At 44.0% G+C, this 13,831-nt stretch overlaps 1 protein-coding gene across 1 annotated transcript in view; it reads left to right on the top strand.

Annotated features, from left to right (window-relative positions):
* Nucleotides 1–1,633: 1,633 nt before the first annotated feature.
* LOC138210390 (sodium- and chloride-dependent taurine transporter-like) overlaps nt 1,634–13,831 on the top strand; it is a 33,051-nt gene continuing 20,853 nt past the window's right edge. Inside the window, exons 1-3 of the mRNA XM_069169519.1 lie at nt 1,634–1,885; nt 11,481–11,710; nt 11,817–11,951. Coding sequence (XP_069025620.1) covers nt 11,482–11,710; nt 11,817–11,951 — 364 coding nt within the window. The 5' untranslated portion in view covers nt 1,634–1,885; nt 11,481. The remainder of the gene's footprint in view (nt 1,886–11,480; nt 11,711–11,816; nt 11,952–13,831) is intronic.

Here is a 13,831-nt window from a genome sequence, read left to right as displayed (position 1 = left end):
TGATCTAAGAAATTACAAGGTCTCCAACCTAAATAAATAGCTCCTTTGTCCCCGAGTGAACTCTGATAGGAGCGCACTAGCAGCATGCTATATGCTACGTAAACTATTAAATGCTGCTGTTGAACAAATAAATAACTCGAGTTGAAGTTAGAGGAACGAAACAACGTTCGAAACACCAACAACAGCAGTCTGTTGTTTTGTCGACCCCTCCATCTGCTTCGACCTCCTCCCGGGGTCCAAACTTCACGTATATTTACTACAACCCCTAGAGGGCGCCGCCACTCGAATGTAAACACCACAGTAAGTCGGGCATCGGCTTTAAATGACGGATGATGTCCCACTGGAGGCAACGGCATCGCAGAACAATGGTTATTGCACAAACAAAACAAAAACAATAGGGTCATGCATTCAATACAACGTTACCATTACAAAGTACCGCAAAGAACCATTAAGCCATTATAAGTTGATTTAGCAGTATGGACCGAGTCTGTACAGGACACTCAGAGAACCATCTGTAGTGGAAAAGGTTACGGTAGGGCACTCATTTAGCTCCTATATAAGCGTGCAGAGGGTGGACAGAATAACAGAAACAGCTGCACTCTATCCAGATTGTCAGGCAGGCATTGCTTTGAATTTCAAATGTGTTGGTGGAGCTGGATTTACTTCTTCTTCTTCTTTTTTTGTTGTTGCTAAGGACGTGTAAAAAAACCCCCATCCTAATCATTATAAAGATGACCGGAAAAAGAAATGAAAAACATCCGTTTTCTGTCCACCTCCTGCTGAGGAGATATCAAATCTGCGCCACTGCAAAGATAATTTGCACAGTGTCCCTTTTATTTTTCCACCACCGCGTGCACTCCAGCGAGGTGCTCTCCTCCGCGCGCGTATGAGGCGGGAGTGGGGGGGGGGGGGAGCCGCGAGCGCGCCTGAGAATCCGAAGCGCGTGCCCGCGAGAGCCAGTTAAGACAGCAACTAAATGGGGGGGGGGGGGGGTGCTGCCACTTTAATGCTCCTTAATGTTGCATTCAGGTGCCGCTCGTAAACTTCCACTTCCTGGCTTGAAACGTGAAAACACGTCTGTATCACTTAGTTGGAGCCTTTAAGGGGCTTGTTGTTGGAAGTTATAGATAAAATGGACCACTAATTCCTCGCGTGCCAGGTTTCATAACAACGTTTGGTCATTTTATAAGCTAAAGTACATTTCAAACAAAGACAGGCTTACACCTTTTTTGATATAACTCCTGCTGGGGCAGTCATTATATTTGGTTTCATTTCATTGCTTTTTAAACCTTAATACTGTTTCCGATAGCAAAAAGAAGAACTGGGGGCAATTTTTTTTTTTTTTTTTAAACTGTTGTCTTCCAAATTTATATTACTCACAAAACAGGAAGACAAGTTATTTACCAGTGCATTTTGGAAATCATAAAGTGGACTCGCAATCACAGTCCTATAATTACGAGCTAAAAAAAATAAAATAAAAAAAATAAAAATAGTGCAGGTTAACAACAATTCACAAACTCACTTTCTCGATGCTTCGCTCCTGTAACCGCGCACGTTTACGTAAAAGCAATACAAAAATTCCGAGGCGATCTGCGGGCCCCTGAAGGCACCAGACACACAGCTCTCCTGTTGCTCTGAGAGGAGGCAGGCCGGTGATTTTCCACTGCCGCTGATGTCTCTGGTCCCCCCGTTTTCGAGAGACAAAGGTCAGAAAGAGAAGCTTATAAATAGGCTAAAATATAGGCTACCGACGCGTCCAGCCCTCAGTCGCTCTCACGGACACAGGAGGACACGGACAAGAAGAAACGGACAAGGGACCGCGCTCAAAGGACATTAAAAGGACAAAAAAAAAAGAATAATATCCAAAATCACATCAACGGAGCAGGTAAAAAAAAAAAAGAAAAAAAAAACGACATCCTCGTTGCACACCTTTTTTAAAACGGCCCTGGGTGGGATGGCAGCGTTGCCTTCATTCATTTTCTTCAGGTTTTTTTTATTTATTTTTTTAACCGTCATTTCATCTTGATTGTGTCTGAATTAGAATAGTTGGTTTTTTTTCTTCTTTTTTTTTTCAAACTAGGAGAATGAATTAGAGTTAAGTTTTATGTGCATTTACAGGTTAAACGAGCCACCGGTATTTGCCTGTAGTTGTTGAACGCAGAGGTGTTGCGTGCAGGGATGTGTTTCTTTCTGTGGAGATGTAGATTTTTGGGGTAAACGCCGCTTCTCACCCCCCTCGCGCAGCGTCGGTCCGTGCGCTCACGAGGGGGCTCACCGGTGGATTTACATTTAATACAATTCAGAGCCACAGTCGTTATTATGAATATTATCACGGTGATGTGTGCGTTTTCTTTTAGTCATTCAGGTGCAGGTGAATTCTCGCGTGCGTCCAAAATGTTCTATAAGCGTTTTTTTTTGTTTTTTGATCTCGTGTTTAATTTACCACTACCTCTTTCCTCGTGCGTTTGTCAGCCTCGTCAAGGATGTAACCATTGCCTCGTGCGTGTGTCAGCTTTGTTAAGGATGTGGAGCAGCACATTTATCGTGGTTTAAAAAAAAAAAAAAAAAAAAATGTTATTAATGCTTTACAGTTCGTCAGTGTTTTATTTTCTTGGATGTACAGGCTACAGTCACGCGGGTTTCTCTTCTTTCTTTAAGGCTGGTATTTCCTTTACATTCGCGTGCACGCTGTTCAAAGAAAAAGGTCACGCGGTTTATTTGCGCTTTTTACATTTTTTTTTTTTTTTTTTTTTTTTTTTTTTTTTAGTGGTGACTTGGTTTCGTTTGATTCCGCTGTGCATGAAAAAAAAAAAAAAAAAAAAAAAAAAAAGGGGAAGTGATGCTCCGAGCCGTGAGAAGGCGGAGATGGTCGTCCGACGCTCGAGCAGCACCATCGCGCGCTTGCTTCTTCTTCTTCTTCTTCTTCTTTTTCTTCTTCTTCACCACGAGCCTCTCTCTCTCTCTGTGTCTCTGTCTGTCTCTGTCTGTCTCTGTCTCTCTCTCTCTCTGGTTTCCAGTCCCTCTCCACCTTTTGTCTCGCTTCTTCTTTTCTTTTTCCCCTTTTCGCCTTTTTTGGGCAACAGCCTCCATGTTTGAACCTACAACAATAGAATATGTTGACAGATGTCTGTTTACATACAGAAAAAGAAAAACTGCAAATTATATATATTTTTTTTTCCTCGGGGGGGACGGAGAGGGGAGGGGGGGGGTTAATCTCGCAAATACAAGAGTCTGTATGTTCTCGACTCGATGTGGGAAGTAAATCGTCTTTTCCCACCATCTAGAACGGCCATCAGCTTTTTGAAATGAGCTGTCATCGTTGGGTCCGTTTGGGTGTCCTCTGAATATAGACTGGGCTTATGATGGCTTGGAAATAAAGAGAAAAAGCTCAGACGTTTGAATGGGAGTGAATTGAGTATCTGATAGTCAGTAGTTGGTTCCATTTTTGGATCAGTTTCAATGTTGGAAAATTACCCAGATCTTGTTGACTCTCGGAGTCGAGCGAACTTGTAATGGAATTTCTTTTCCTAAGCAAAGTACAAATCAACCGGGCAGCCTTATTTAGAGACAAAATAACAACCGTTACCAAAAAGAAAAAGAAAAAAAAAAAAGAATTTCAGCCTTTTTTGGGTGTTTTTGTTTTAGTTTTTTGTTCCTTGTATCCATGGTTACGATTGCCGTACATATTGAATTATTTGACCTCTACGAACCCTCCTTCCCATCTTTTCTGTGCTACAGCTTGAAGTTTCGGTCCAAAATTCGATTTGTATTTTTGTCACGTGACTGTACGTCATTCAAGGCTTCCCAGTTGTGCTTAGGAGTGAAGAATGTTTTGTAATTTCTTTTTTTTTTTTACTGAATCAGAATCGAGCAAACAGACTTGTAGAATGAAGTTGTTTCGATTGACACGACGGAGAACCGTGAGGATGGTGGTTCTTGTTGGCTGGCAGTTCTTTAAAAAAAAAAAAAAAAAATGGATGAGGAACCACACTTAGTCAGAATTTGAGGTATAAACGTAGAAGGTGGCAGAAAAAAACACAACAAAAAGCAGGATGATAAATTGTTTTAGGACTGTTGCACTTGTTTGACCTTAGATAGGAGCGTCCGTCATTTAGCAGCTGGATGACGGGCAGATAAACTTTCGACGTTGATTAACGTTGCTGACGCTTCTGTGGCCCTGAGTTTAATCTTATCTGCTCTTGGAGTCCTTATCGAGTCGACGCGTGACGGCTCGGGAGTCCCGCCAGAACTACCGCAACTCGCCAACAACTCGGGGTTGACTATAAGCGTAAGGTCCCGTAAGGTCCCGTAAGGTGCCGTAAGGTGCCGTAAGGTCCAGTAAGGTGCTGTAAGGTCCCGTAAGGTCCAGTAAGGTGCTGTAAGGTCCCGTAAGGTCCCGTAAGGTGCTGTAAGGTGCTGTCTGTGTGTTTGTTGGGTGATTCACCATCTTATCTCATGAAAGTTCCCACGTATCTGCGCTCCATCTCGGTCTTGAATGTGTGGTTGTGACATCGGCATTAGTGAAGGTTGATGGGAACTGATGAGCAGCAGAGTGCGATGAATACACCCCACCCCACCCCCACCCCACCCCGCCTGCATAAACACGTCAAACAACCAGAAACACACTAAAGGTGGCAAGAACCGTGTAATTATGTCATTGTTTTTGCCTCAAAAACCAGCTGGCGCTCGGAACAACTTTCTTATGTACCTGGGTTCCTTGTGTACCTGAGGTATATGAGGGGGGGGGGGGGCATCATGTGAGTCCATTGGGTCACACTTCGTAGGGAAATGATCTTGTGACTGAGTTGTAAAGCTGCTCTGTTAGAAGACGGTCGTTGGTCTTCCCGTCCCGCGCCAGATAAAGCGTCCCTTCATCGTCTCTCAGTCCTGACCTCAGGAGTTGGTTATTTCCCGTCTGTTCTTGTCAAGTGATTTATTTATTTTTTGTTGGTTTGCCCAATGCAGAAGTCTGTACATTCCTCTGGTGCGTTGAACTGTGCTTTGTTTACATCTTAAGTGTTTCGTTCATGAGGTTGACGCGCTTTTAGAAAAGTGGGCGAAAGCTTCGAGGAAATACCGGGACGAAAACAGGTAGGTAGGTCTTCTTGGTGTCGGATTAGTCGATCTGTTTTCTGTCATGAGAATCGGGTCCAGGCGTCATCCGGGTCGTCCGAGTCCCCCCCCACCCCCCCTGCCCCTTTTCACACATGTATCACACAACAAGAGATCGCCAACGCCAAACCTACTGGACATACGAAAAAGGGGCATTTCAAAGGAAACGTTTTTTTTTGGGGGGGTTTGCAAATGCAAATTTGACCGCTTTGATGGCCTAAGATTCATTCGGTAACTTGCGTTGTACCCAAACGGACATTTACGCAAGAGAAAAGCGTGCAGGAGTTTTGAGTAGCGGTTGTTTGTCTTGCTGCCAGTCTGTCAAACCCTAGCGGTACAAGACTTCAGAGTGAACTGCAGGCTTGTTTACCGTTAAATGATTTATTAAAGTCAGTAACCTGAGATTAGTGGAAATTGTGTATGTGTGTGAAATCTCAGCCATAGGCATGACAGCACTCCCGGAGTTTCTGCAAATAAAAACTGAGAAAGGTGGCGAGAGGCCTGCGCCGACACGGCAAATGAAAACATCACTCGGTTCGCGATACCGAAGCCGCTGTCAAGATTTTACGACGGCGCGTCCTTGACTTCGGCTCCGTCCACCGTACGTGCGAGCCAGCCCGAAACCACAAACCCACGTAGACGCCAAACGCATCACGTTTAGTGCGCGACGTCGACAGCGGACCCGTTAAATTCACCTCGTAGGATTTTGCATAATTATTTTGTAGCTTGGAGTTTGAACGAGGGGGATAATAATAATCATTAAAAAAAAAAAGATGTCAGCTCTGAAATATTTTATTTACCTCGGCCGTTGGAGATAGAAGCAGAAAAGGGGAGGATTTGGTTCACGTCTTATGTTAATTGAAAAAAAAAAAAAAAAAATCAGTTATCTTTGTGGCCCGAAGCCTTCGTTCGTCATCGGGATGAATTCAGTCAGTTTGACGTTTAAGAAATCACGATTTGCCTCGTTGCCTCGTAGCCGCGGGGCCTTTTTACCGAGACACGCCGGATATGTCAGATGCCCTTTTTTTCTTCAAAGTCTGCATCAAAAATTTTAACTCGAACAATTTGGGGAAAAAATACCCAAAAAATTGATGAGCGGAAACAAATTCAGAGTGACACATTTCTATTTCACGTTTTACTGCCGTGTGTGTCGCCGTCGGTTACGTGCAGGTGGTGTTTAGCATGAAGAGACGGATAATCTCCAAAATAAGGTAGCAGAGAGTTCAAAGTTCAAAGGAGATTAAATATTAGACTTGTAATCCTTCGCTTGACGCGGACTCGAGTCAGATGAATGTTTCTGTCTCTCTTTCATGACCACGAAAGCATTTTGGTGTGACATACAAAAAAAAAAAAAACATTTTAGTTTGAAGTCTATCATCAACTTCCATCATAACACTTAGACGTTGTTGGTGATAAATCGCCACACTGACTTTCTGGTTTTTACAATTTCACGCCAAAGCTTGCAATACACCCGTCAGACCACTGGAGGGCAGGGTTTTTTTTTTTTTTTTTTTGTACAAATGAATTGAGGTTTTGTATCTAAAGTGCCAATTGAGCGCCATCTGCTGGCAAATCCGTTTTAGCCTCATGGCTCAGACTTACTGGAAGCAGCCTATTCTGACTCAACAGTTTTCACCCATGACAAAGTTAGACGTTTGTACTTCCCACGTATCTGATACGGGTTAACGTAAGACTTCATAAGAAATTACAGCATTCACAAGGGGATTTCTGTCAAGGAAAAAAACAGCTCTTACAACCAAAAGCACAAAGTGTTTTTTGGAGATTAGTAATACTAAATAAGACGACGTGTTTGTTGTAGATTAATTTAATACAAAGAAGCCGTAGTCTACATATAACTGTCGGTCCGTCCCGGCGTGGGCGAGTGCAAACAGAGCTTAAAACCCTTCTGACCTCCCAACAGCGGCTGTTGACTTTATAGTTAGATAAGATTTAAATGGTATGCACCTCCACCCCGTTACCTTTTACACTTCCTCTTCTTGCTGTTGCATCGGTTTTTTTTTTGGTCTCTCCATTGTGGTCGTTTAACCTTTGGTCGCGTTTATTTTTTACTTTTTATCTGAATGCGAGTCTCACATTTTGTCACCTTCTGTTTCATTCTTAGTAACCCAATGGTCCGTATGCCCCGCCCCTTATCTATTTTCTCTCCCTTTCGACACCCCTCACTTTTTTTTTTTTTTTTGTCATTCTCTTTCTCAGTTAATTTTTAACAGCTTTCATTCACTCTTTCACTTTGTCGTCATTCCTCCCTCTTGGTTTCTCTCCCGTTCTCTTTTCTCAATGCTTCTCCCCCTTTTTCATTTCTTCAAGTGTCAACTTTTCTTCCACACAGTTTCTATTTCTCGAAATTGAAAGTGTCAAGGCAAAATGAGCCAGTATGTAGAAGGGAAAGTGAAGGGTGTGTGTGTGTGTGTGTGTGTGTGTGTGTGTGTGTGTGTGTGTGTGTGTGTGTGTGTGTGTGTGTGGAGGGGGGGGGGGGGGGGGGAGTGATTAAAATGTGGCGAAGGATAAAAAAAATAAATAAAAAATGAGAAACATCAGGAATAGGAACGGGGAGAGAGCTGCTTAAAGAAAAAAAAAAAACAAGTGACGCAGGTAGAAATTAAGGTGAGTAAGGAAGAGAAGAAGAAGCAGTGAGAGGTATTTGGAGGTGAGCGGAAAAGAAACAGGAGATGTCGAGTGGCGACGGAGAGTAGTACGGAAAGTACGGGTGTTAGAAAACATGACGGATACGGTAGAGAAAAAGAAGAAGAGCTAGAGGAGGTAAAAAAAAAAACCAACAACCAAAAAAACGCATCGGAGCATCCAATTTTTCCAATTTTGATTTTCATTTCGGCAAAATATTCACGACGGAATTCAATGACTCCGATCAACAGTTCGTAAACTACCGAGCCTGGAAGGCCTAAAACGGCACATTCACACCAATGAAACGCACGACTTCGACTCGTTGAATGAAGGAGAACGAATATGAAGCAGAGGAGGAGAATGTGGAGCACGGGAGGAAGGGGGAGGAGGGGTGAGGGGGGGGGAGTGAGGAGTGGGGAGGGGGATGTTGAGATGATGGATTTAATAGGCGGTCAGCCCAGTGGAAATGTTCATGGTCTTAAAATAGGAGAGTGTGTTATGTAAGTGGTTAGGGAGTGAAGTAAGTGTGTGTGTGTGTGTGTGTGTTGCTGGCTGGGTCCTTAAGTCACTGCATTCAAGTCCAGAGAGTCTTGGTTCCAGTGATCACAAACACAGAAGCACCAAACAATGAGTCTCTTGTTTCTACACCGAAAGAGAAAAACGTTTGGGCCGAACGCCCTGAAATCGTCTCACGGTTCATCGAGGTTCGGAGGTCGTTTTGTCGGCAATAATATTTCAGGCTAATATATTATCGTTCGAGTCTTGAAATCTTCTCGTCCTGAGATTCTTTTTTTCGAGGTGGTGGTGGTGGTGGTGCTGGTGGTGGTAGTGGTGGTGCTGTTTTTTTCTTGGGGCGAATCAACCCTGGGCAGCACAAGCAAACAGAATTACATCCTTTTTTTTTTTTTTTTTTTTTTTTCACCACCTATCTGGCTCCAGGTTCGTAGTGGCGGTAGACTTTTGTTTTTTCTACCCCGAATGAAGGCGCCTGGAACGCCTAAACTCGGAGGCATCCAGGAATCCTCAGAATCCGACGGCAGATTCTTTCCCCACACAAAGTGTCATCAGTTCTGCTCCGAATGTTTGAGCTTAATCGCCCGACCTCTCGCAAACTTCCTGCGTCTTTTGGAGGCCGAGATCGCGACCGTCGGTCTCAAACGCTCGCGTATTTACGCCAGACGGCACAACGACGCACTCAATAGCACTTTGGATTCAAAGCCTGGAAAAAGAGCCTATTAAAGGTGTTTTGTTTTTTTTTTCAAACCAAATGTTTTTCATTACCATAAAAAAGGCATTACAAGCCCAGTTTTTTTATATTTGATTAGTTTCCTTATTGATAGGAGTCTAGAAGACAATAGCAAACCGGCTGGAGAATGCTCATCATGTGCTCGGTCTCCAGCAGACGGCATAACGCTTACGAGAGCTTTATTGGTGAATTGGGGTTAAACTGCAGCAGCAATTACAATATTTTACGACACAAAAATACAGCACTTCGGCTCAAAGATCTGCGCCGTAACGTAAAGCTTTTGCGAACTCGCCAAAGGTCAAAGGAGCGTTTCAGAAAACAGAAAAACATCATTAAAACGATATTTGCTCCTTCTTTAAGAATTGACTCTAATGTCGACAGTGGATGTTTCCATCGATAAACTACAGCGTACCTCATTAACTGGCAATTAATCCCGCCTCCCTCCGGCTCCCCCTCGCTCGTTTTAACTTTCCTTTATTTGCCGACGACACCCAACTACACGCAGATGTTCGTCCTCTTTTATTATTTGCGATGTCGTCGAGTTGTCGTCGTACCGAAGTGAACCGGAGAAAATGGCGATTACACCAGAACGCTCGCATGAATCGTGACGCAGTATTAGTGAGCTTTTCAAAAGGGCTTGTTTCATCACCAGCAGTTATTTGAAATTGCCGTGTTGCAGGTTTTTTCCTCTCGTGTCTCACGACGCCAACTTGTAGCCGTTTTTTTTCCTCCCCTTATTCCATGTAATGTAATTGAAGTCCACTTATACAGTGGAAGTAACATCGCTGTCGGACGCTGTTGAACAGTCACGCAGACACAATGGAGTCCACTGTCTCTCCAAGCAGGAAGTACATATTCACACACACACACACACACACACACACACACACACACTCACTCATGTGCCCACCGAGCAGGTGCTTTTGCTTCCATCTTTTCCTATAATTAATTAACCGTTTATAGGAAGTTAGTCATTAAGACAAATATGTGTGCGGCTGTGAAATGATTAACTTCGTTTGAAGGAATGTAAAAAACACGGATAGCAGATAGACTGGGAATAGATTCCATAAAAAGTACGTAAACATGCCCAGTTATGTAGGGAGCTTGAACTCGACTCTGTCTGGCCCAAAAATATACAAAAGCGGTGAAATTATATATATCTGAATCGTAGTCTCGTCCCGGATGTCGTCCTTCCTGTAAATATCCTGCTGAAAGTCAAATTGAGAGTGAAAGAATGAGGGATGAAGCCGAGAGGGCACGGCAAAGCCCGGCAGATGGAAACGAGATAAAGACATGACATTTTTTCACTGTGACAGACATCTGCTGACTACTAAGTATGCTCCACCCCCCTCCCCCTTCCTCCCCCCACCCTCCTCGCCCTCACGGTCGCTGTCGGGTGGAAATTTACAGTTATGGGTGGTGGTCATTGTGACACCGGGATCGCCTTCGATTGCTTTGATTTGAAAACAAAAAAAATCTTTCCACGACCTCGACGCCGAGTGAACTTTGGTTATATACAGTGACGTAGTCGTGTTTTTTGTTTGCATAGGTTTTTGAGGAAGTAACCAGATCGCTCATTTTGAGGAGCTCTTATCATGGTTGTGGCCAACATGAAAGTGTAAACTTAGTGTGAATGCATAAAGGGAGGACTTGTGAAATTTTTTATTTTTTTTTTTACTTCACTTTTTGCTAATAAAGGGAAAAGACGTGCTCATAAATTTGTTGGACTTGCAAATCCAACTCATGACTCTGATTCTAATCTAATTCTTATCTGTATGTAAAAAAAAATGGACTTTGAGATTTGGGTTTGAAAAGGAAAGCCAATGCCAAAGTGCCCTAAAGTGCATTACCACTGAGGGCCACCAGGGGCTGGCTCAAAAAAAAAAAAAAAAACCTCAGCTCCAACAGACTCCCTCCTTCTGAAAATATTTCCCCCATTAATCATACGTTGAGCCTTAAAAGTTGGACTTTTTTTTTTTTTTTTGGGGGGGGGGGGGGGGGGGCGTGTTTCTGGCAAGAGGTGGGCGGGGCATAGTCTCCATTGGCGACCCCTCGCTCCTCGTCAGGTTGTCCAAATATGGTCACTTCTGGCTCCCACAAAAAAAACAAAAAAAAGGCAAGGGCCAAAAATACCAGACCCCCAGGCTTCAAAATATCAGTAATGGATGCGTTGCCGCCTGGTTGCCACTCAAGCCTCGATTGTCCGTGACAATCAGTGAAGTCGAGCAGCAAGATTTAAGCCAGGGGCCCCTCCAGGCGTGTCTGCAATGGATGGTCTACAGGAAATCATAATCCTGAAAATGTCGAATACGACGACATACAAATATTTTTGGCAAGCTTCAGGTTTTCATAAGAACCGGTACCGGAATCCAAAACACGGTGTCGCAAATCATTCTCCCAGAAACGCATAAACGCTGATGTCGGTGTAAATTTGGTCAGACCTGACCTTTTCTCCCTCTTGTCTTTCCGTTTCCTGCAGAATGGCTCAGAAAGAGAAACTCCAGTGCCTGAAGGACTTCCACAAGGACACTCTGAAGCCGTCTCCCGGTAAGAGCCCCGGCACCCGGCCCGAGGACGAGGCCGAGGGTAAACACCCCCAGCGGGAGAAGTGGGCCAGCAAGTTGGACTTTGTTCTGTCCGTGGCTGGCGGCTTCGTTGGTTTAGGGAACGTGTGGCGTTTCCCGTACCTCTGCTACAAGAACGGTGGAGGTGAGGCTTTTTTACAGCACCGCAACGCTTTCATGTTGACTTACAGAGTCCCGTTGAGGTATCTTTATATTTATTTTACACCTGTGTTTTATCTTCCTTCGTCCAGGTGCGTTTCTCATCCCCTACTTCATTTTCCTGTTTGGCGGAGGTCTGCCAGTCTTCTTCCTGGAGGTCGCCTTGGGTCAGTTCACCTCCGAGGGTGGCATCACCTGCTGGGGGAAGCTCTGTCCCATCTTTACTGGTACGTAAGCCCAAAACCAAGTCGTTTAACCAGTCGTCAGACACGCTACTGTTAAAATGATCACCTCGTTCTTGGGGAGGGTTGTATTGCGCGTGGTGGTCATGCCGGGGGGTCCTGGAAACTCCCCGCTTACCGCCGTGGAGTCTTCATTTTTTCCAAACTGTCCTCAAAATACAGAACAGAAAAAAACAACTAAAATATTGGTGAATTATTCAAAGCGCAACTTGAATATTTTAGTTCATTCTTACCGCTATCATAATGCGTTGTTTTGAAAATGGAAATAGCCCTTCTCATTGACTTGGATCTTAAAAAAATCAACAAGCAGCTAAAGAACCCTTACCAGTTGGTGGAGACCAAAAATGGAGCTAAAAGAAGAGTCGCCATTGGACTAACATTAACCACAGGACCAGATAGCGTTTCAGTGTGAATGTAGCGTGTGTAAAAAAAAAAGAAAACGTTAAAAAGGTGTTGATACACCAATGGTGTAATCTATTTTTTAGATAGTAAAAAGGGTTAGGGTTAGGCCTGGTCACACGATGAACATTCATATTAAGATAAGTAAATATGCTTATTTACAGTGCACATTTTGTTTGTCTGTTGTGGGCAGCTCCGCCCCTACGCCTTTCGACTAAAGCTCCGCCCCCTGCCCCGCCCCTTCCGTAATACCTCACTCTCATTCCCCCCCCCCCCGACGAGCGCACGTCTCACCGGCCCTCCTCCACCGGCTCCCCCGCTTTCAAGGTTTTAACAAATTTTTCCAGACCCTCTTGTTGTCTTTCACCGAGGACGGGCCTGTGCAACATAAGGCTGAGTCACACCAGACGCTCCTCCAATCAGGCTGCTGAGACTTTACCCTGCAGCCGTTGCCAGGCAACCGGGCCTGCGCCGGTACACCAACACACAGAGGCCTCTATTCTGCCTTAACCTTCTCCGGCTCTCACCTCCTCTCCCGTGGAAAAAAAAAAACAACAACAACAACAACAAAAAAAAACAACCTTTACTTCTTTCCCCAGAAAAGCACATTTTGGCCGTTGATGAATTTTCTTTGTTATCGGATCGAGACTTTTTTTTTTAAATGTTTTTTTAATTTCAGCCATCGCTGCTCCCTGTTTTTTTTTTATTTGTCAGTCCAACTTCTCTTTATTGCTCCTCTTCCATCATCTTTCAGTCTTCGTCTTCACCGATCACACGTCAACCTAATCTGTAATTGTAACCCCACGTTAATACATCCACTTCAGACGTTTTTAAAACGGCAGCCGATCGATTTAATTATTTACTCGTGCCGTATTATCACTTTCACACAGACGCACACGCGTCGGTCTTGTCTTCCTTTCAGACATATTATCCTCTCGCTGTCTCGCTCGCTCGCGCACACACACACACACACACACACACACACACACACACACACACACACACAAGCGAACAAGACGGTGTACAGAGTGTCCCGAATCACACGTTGCTACGGCAACAGCGCGGCAACACATCAGAGAGACGACGACGACGGAGAGAGACGGAGAGAGAGAGAAAGAAAAGAAGCAGAGCAGCGAGGATCTAAGGAGCGGACAGATGGATCGGTAACGGCGGAGTAAATAAATAAATAAATAAATAATAATAATAATAATAATAATAATAAAAAGGTTGGAAAGGAGGGAGAAGGAGAAAGAAAGAAAAATGATGGATGCAGTACACGGAAGAGAAGAATGAACGGCAACGGGAGAAGATGAAAAATAATAATAATACAAAAAAAAAAGAAACAGTCGATAAAGGAAGTAGAAGAAATATGGCATTTGTTGTTTACACCACCGAGCGAACATCGTTCGGGAAGTACAAATGTGTATTTTTTTTTTTTTTTTTTAAGGTGAGAAGAGATTCACCAG

Source organism: Embiotoca jacksoni, unplaced genomic scaffold, assembly GCF_022577435.1.
Source record: "Embiotoca jacksoni isolate LCO1_2020_lvr unplaced genomic scaffold, fEmbJac1.0.p SCAF_46, whole genome shotgun sequence".
NCBI lineage: Eukaryota > Metazoa > Chordata > Actinopteri > Embiotocidae > Embiotoca > Embiotoca jacksoni.
Note: the sequence above shows the minus strand (reverse complement) of the source record. Positions and strands in the feature narration are given on the sequence as shown.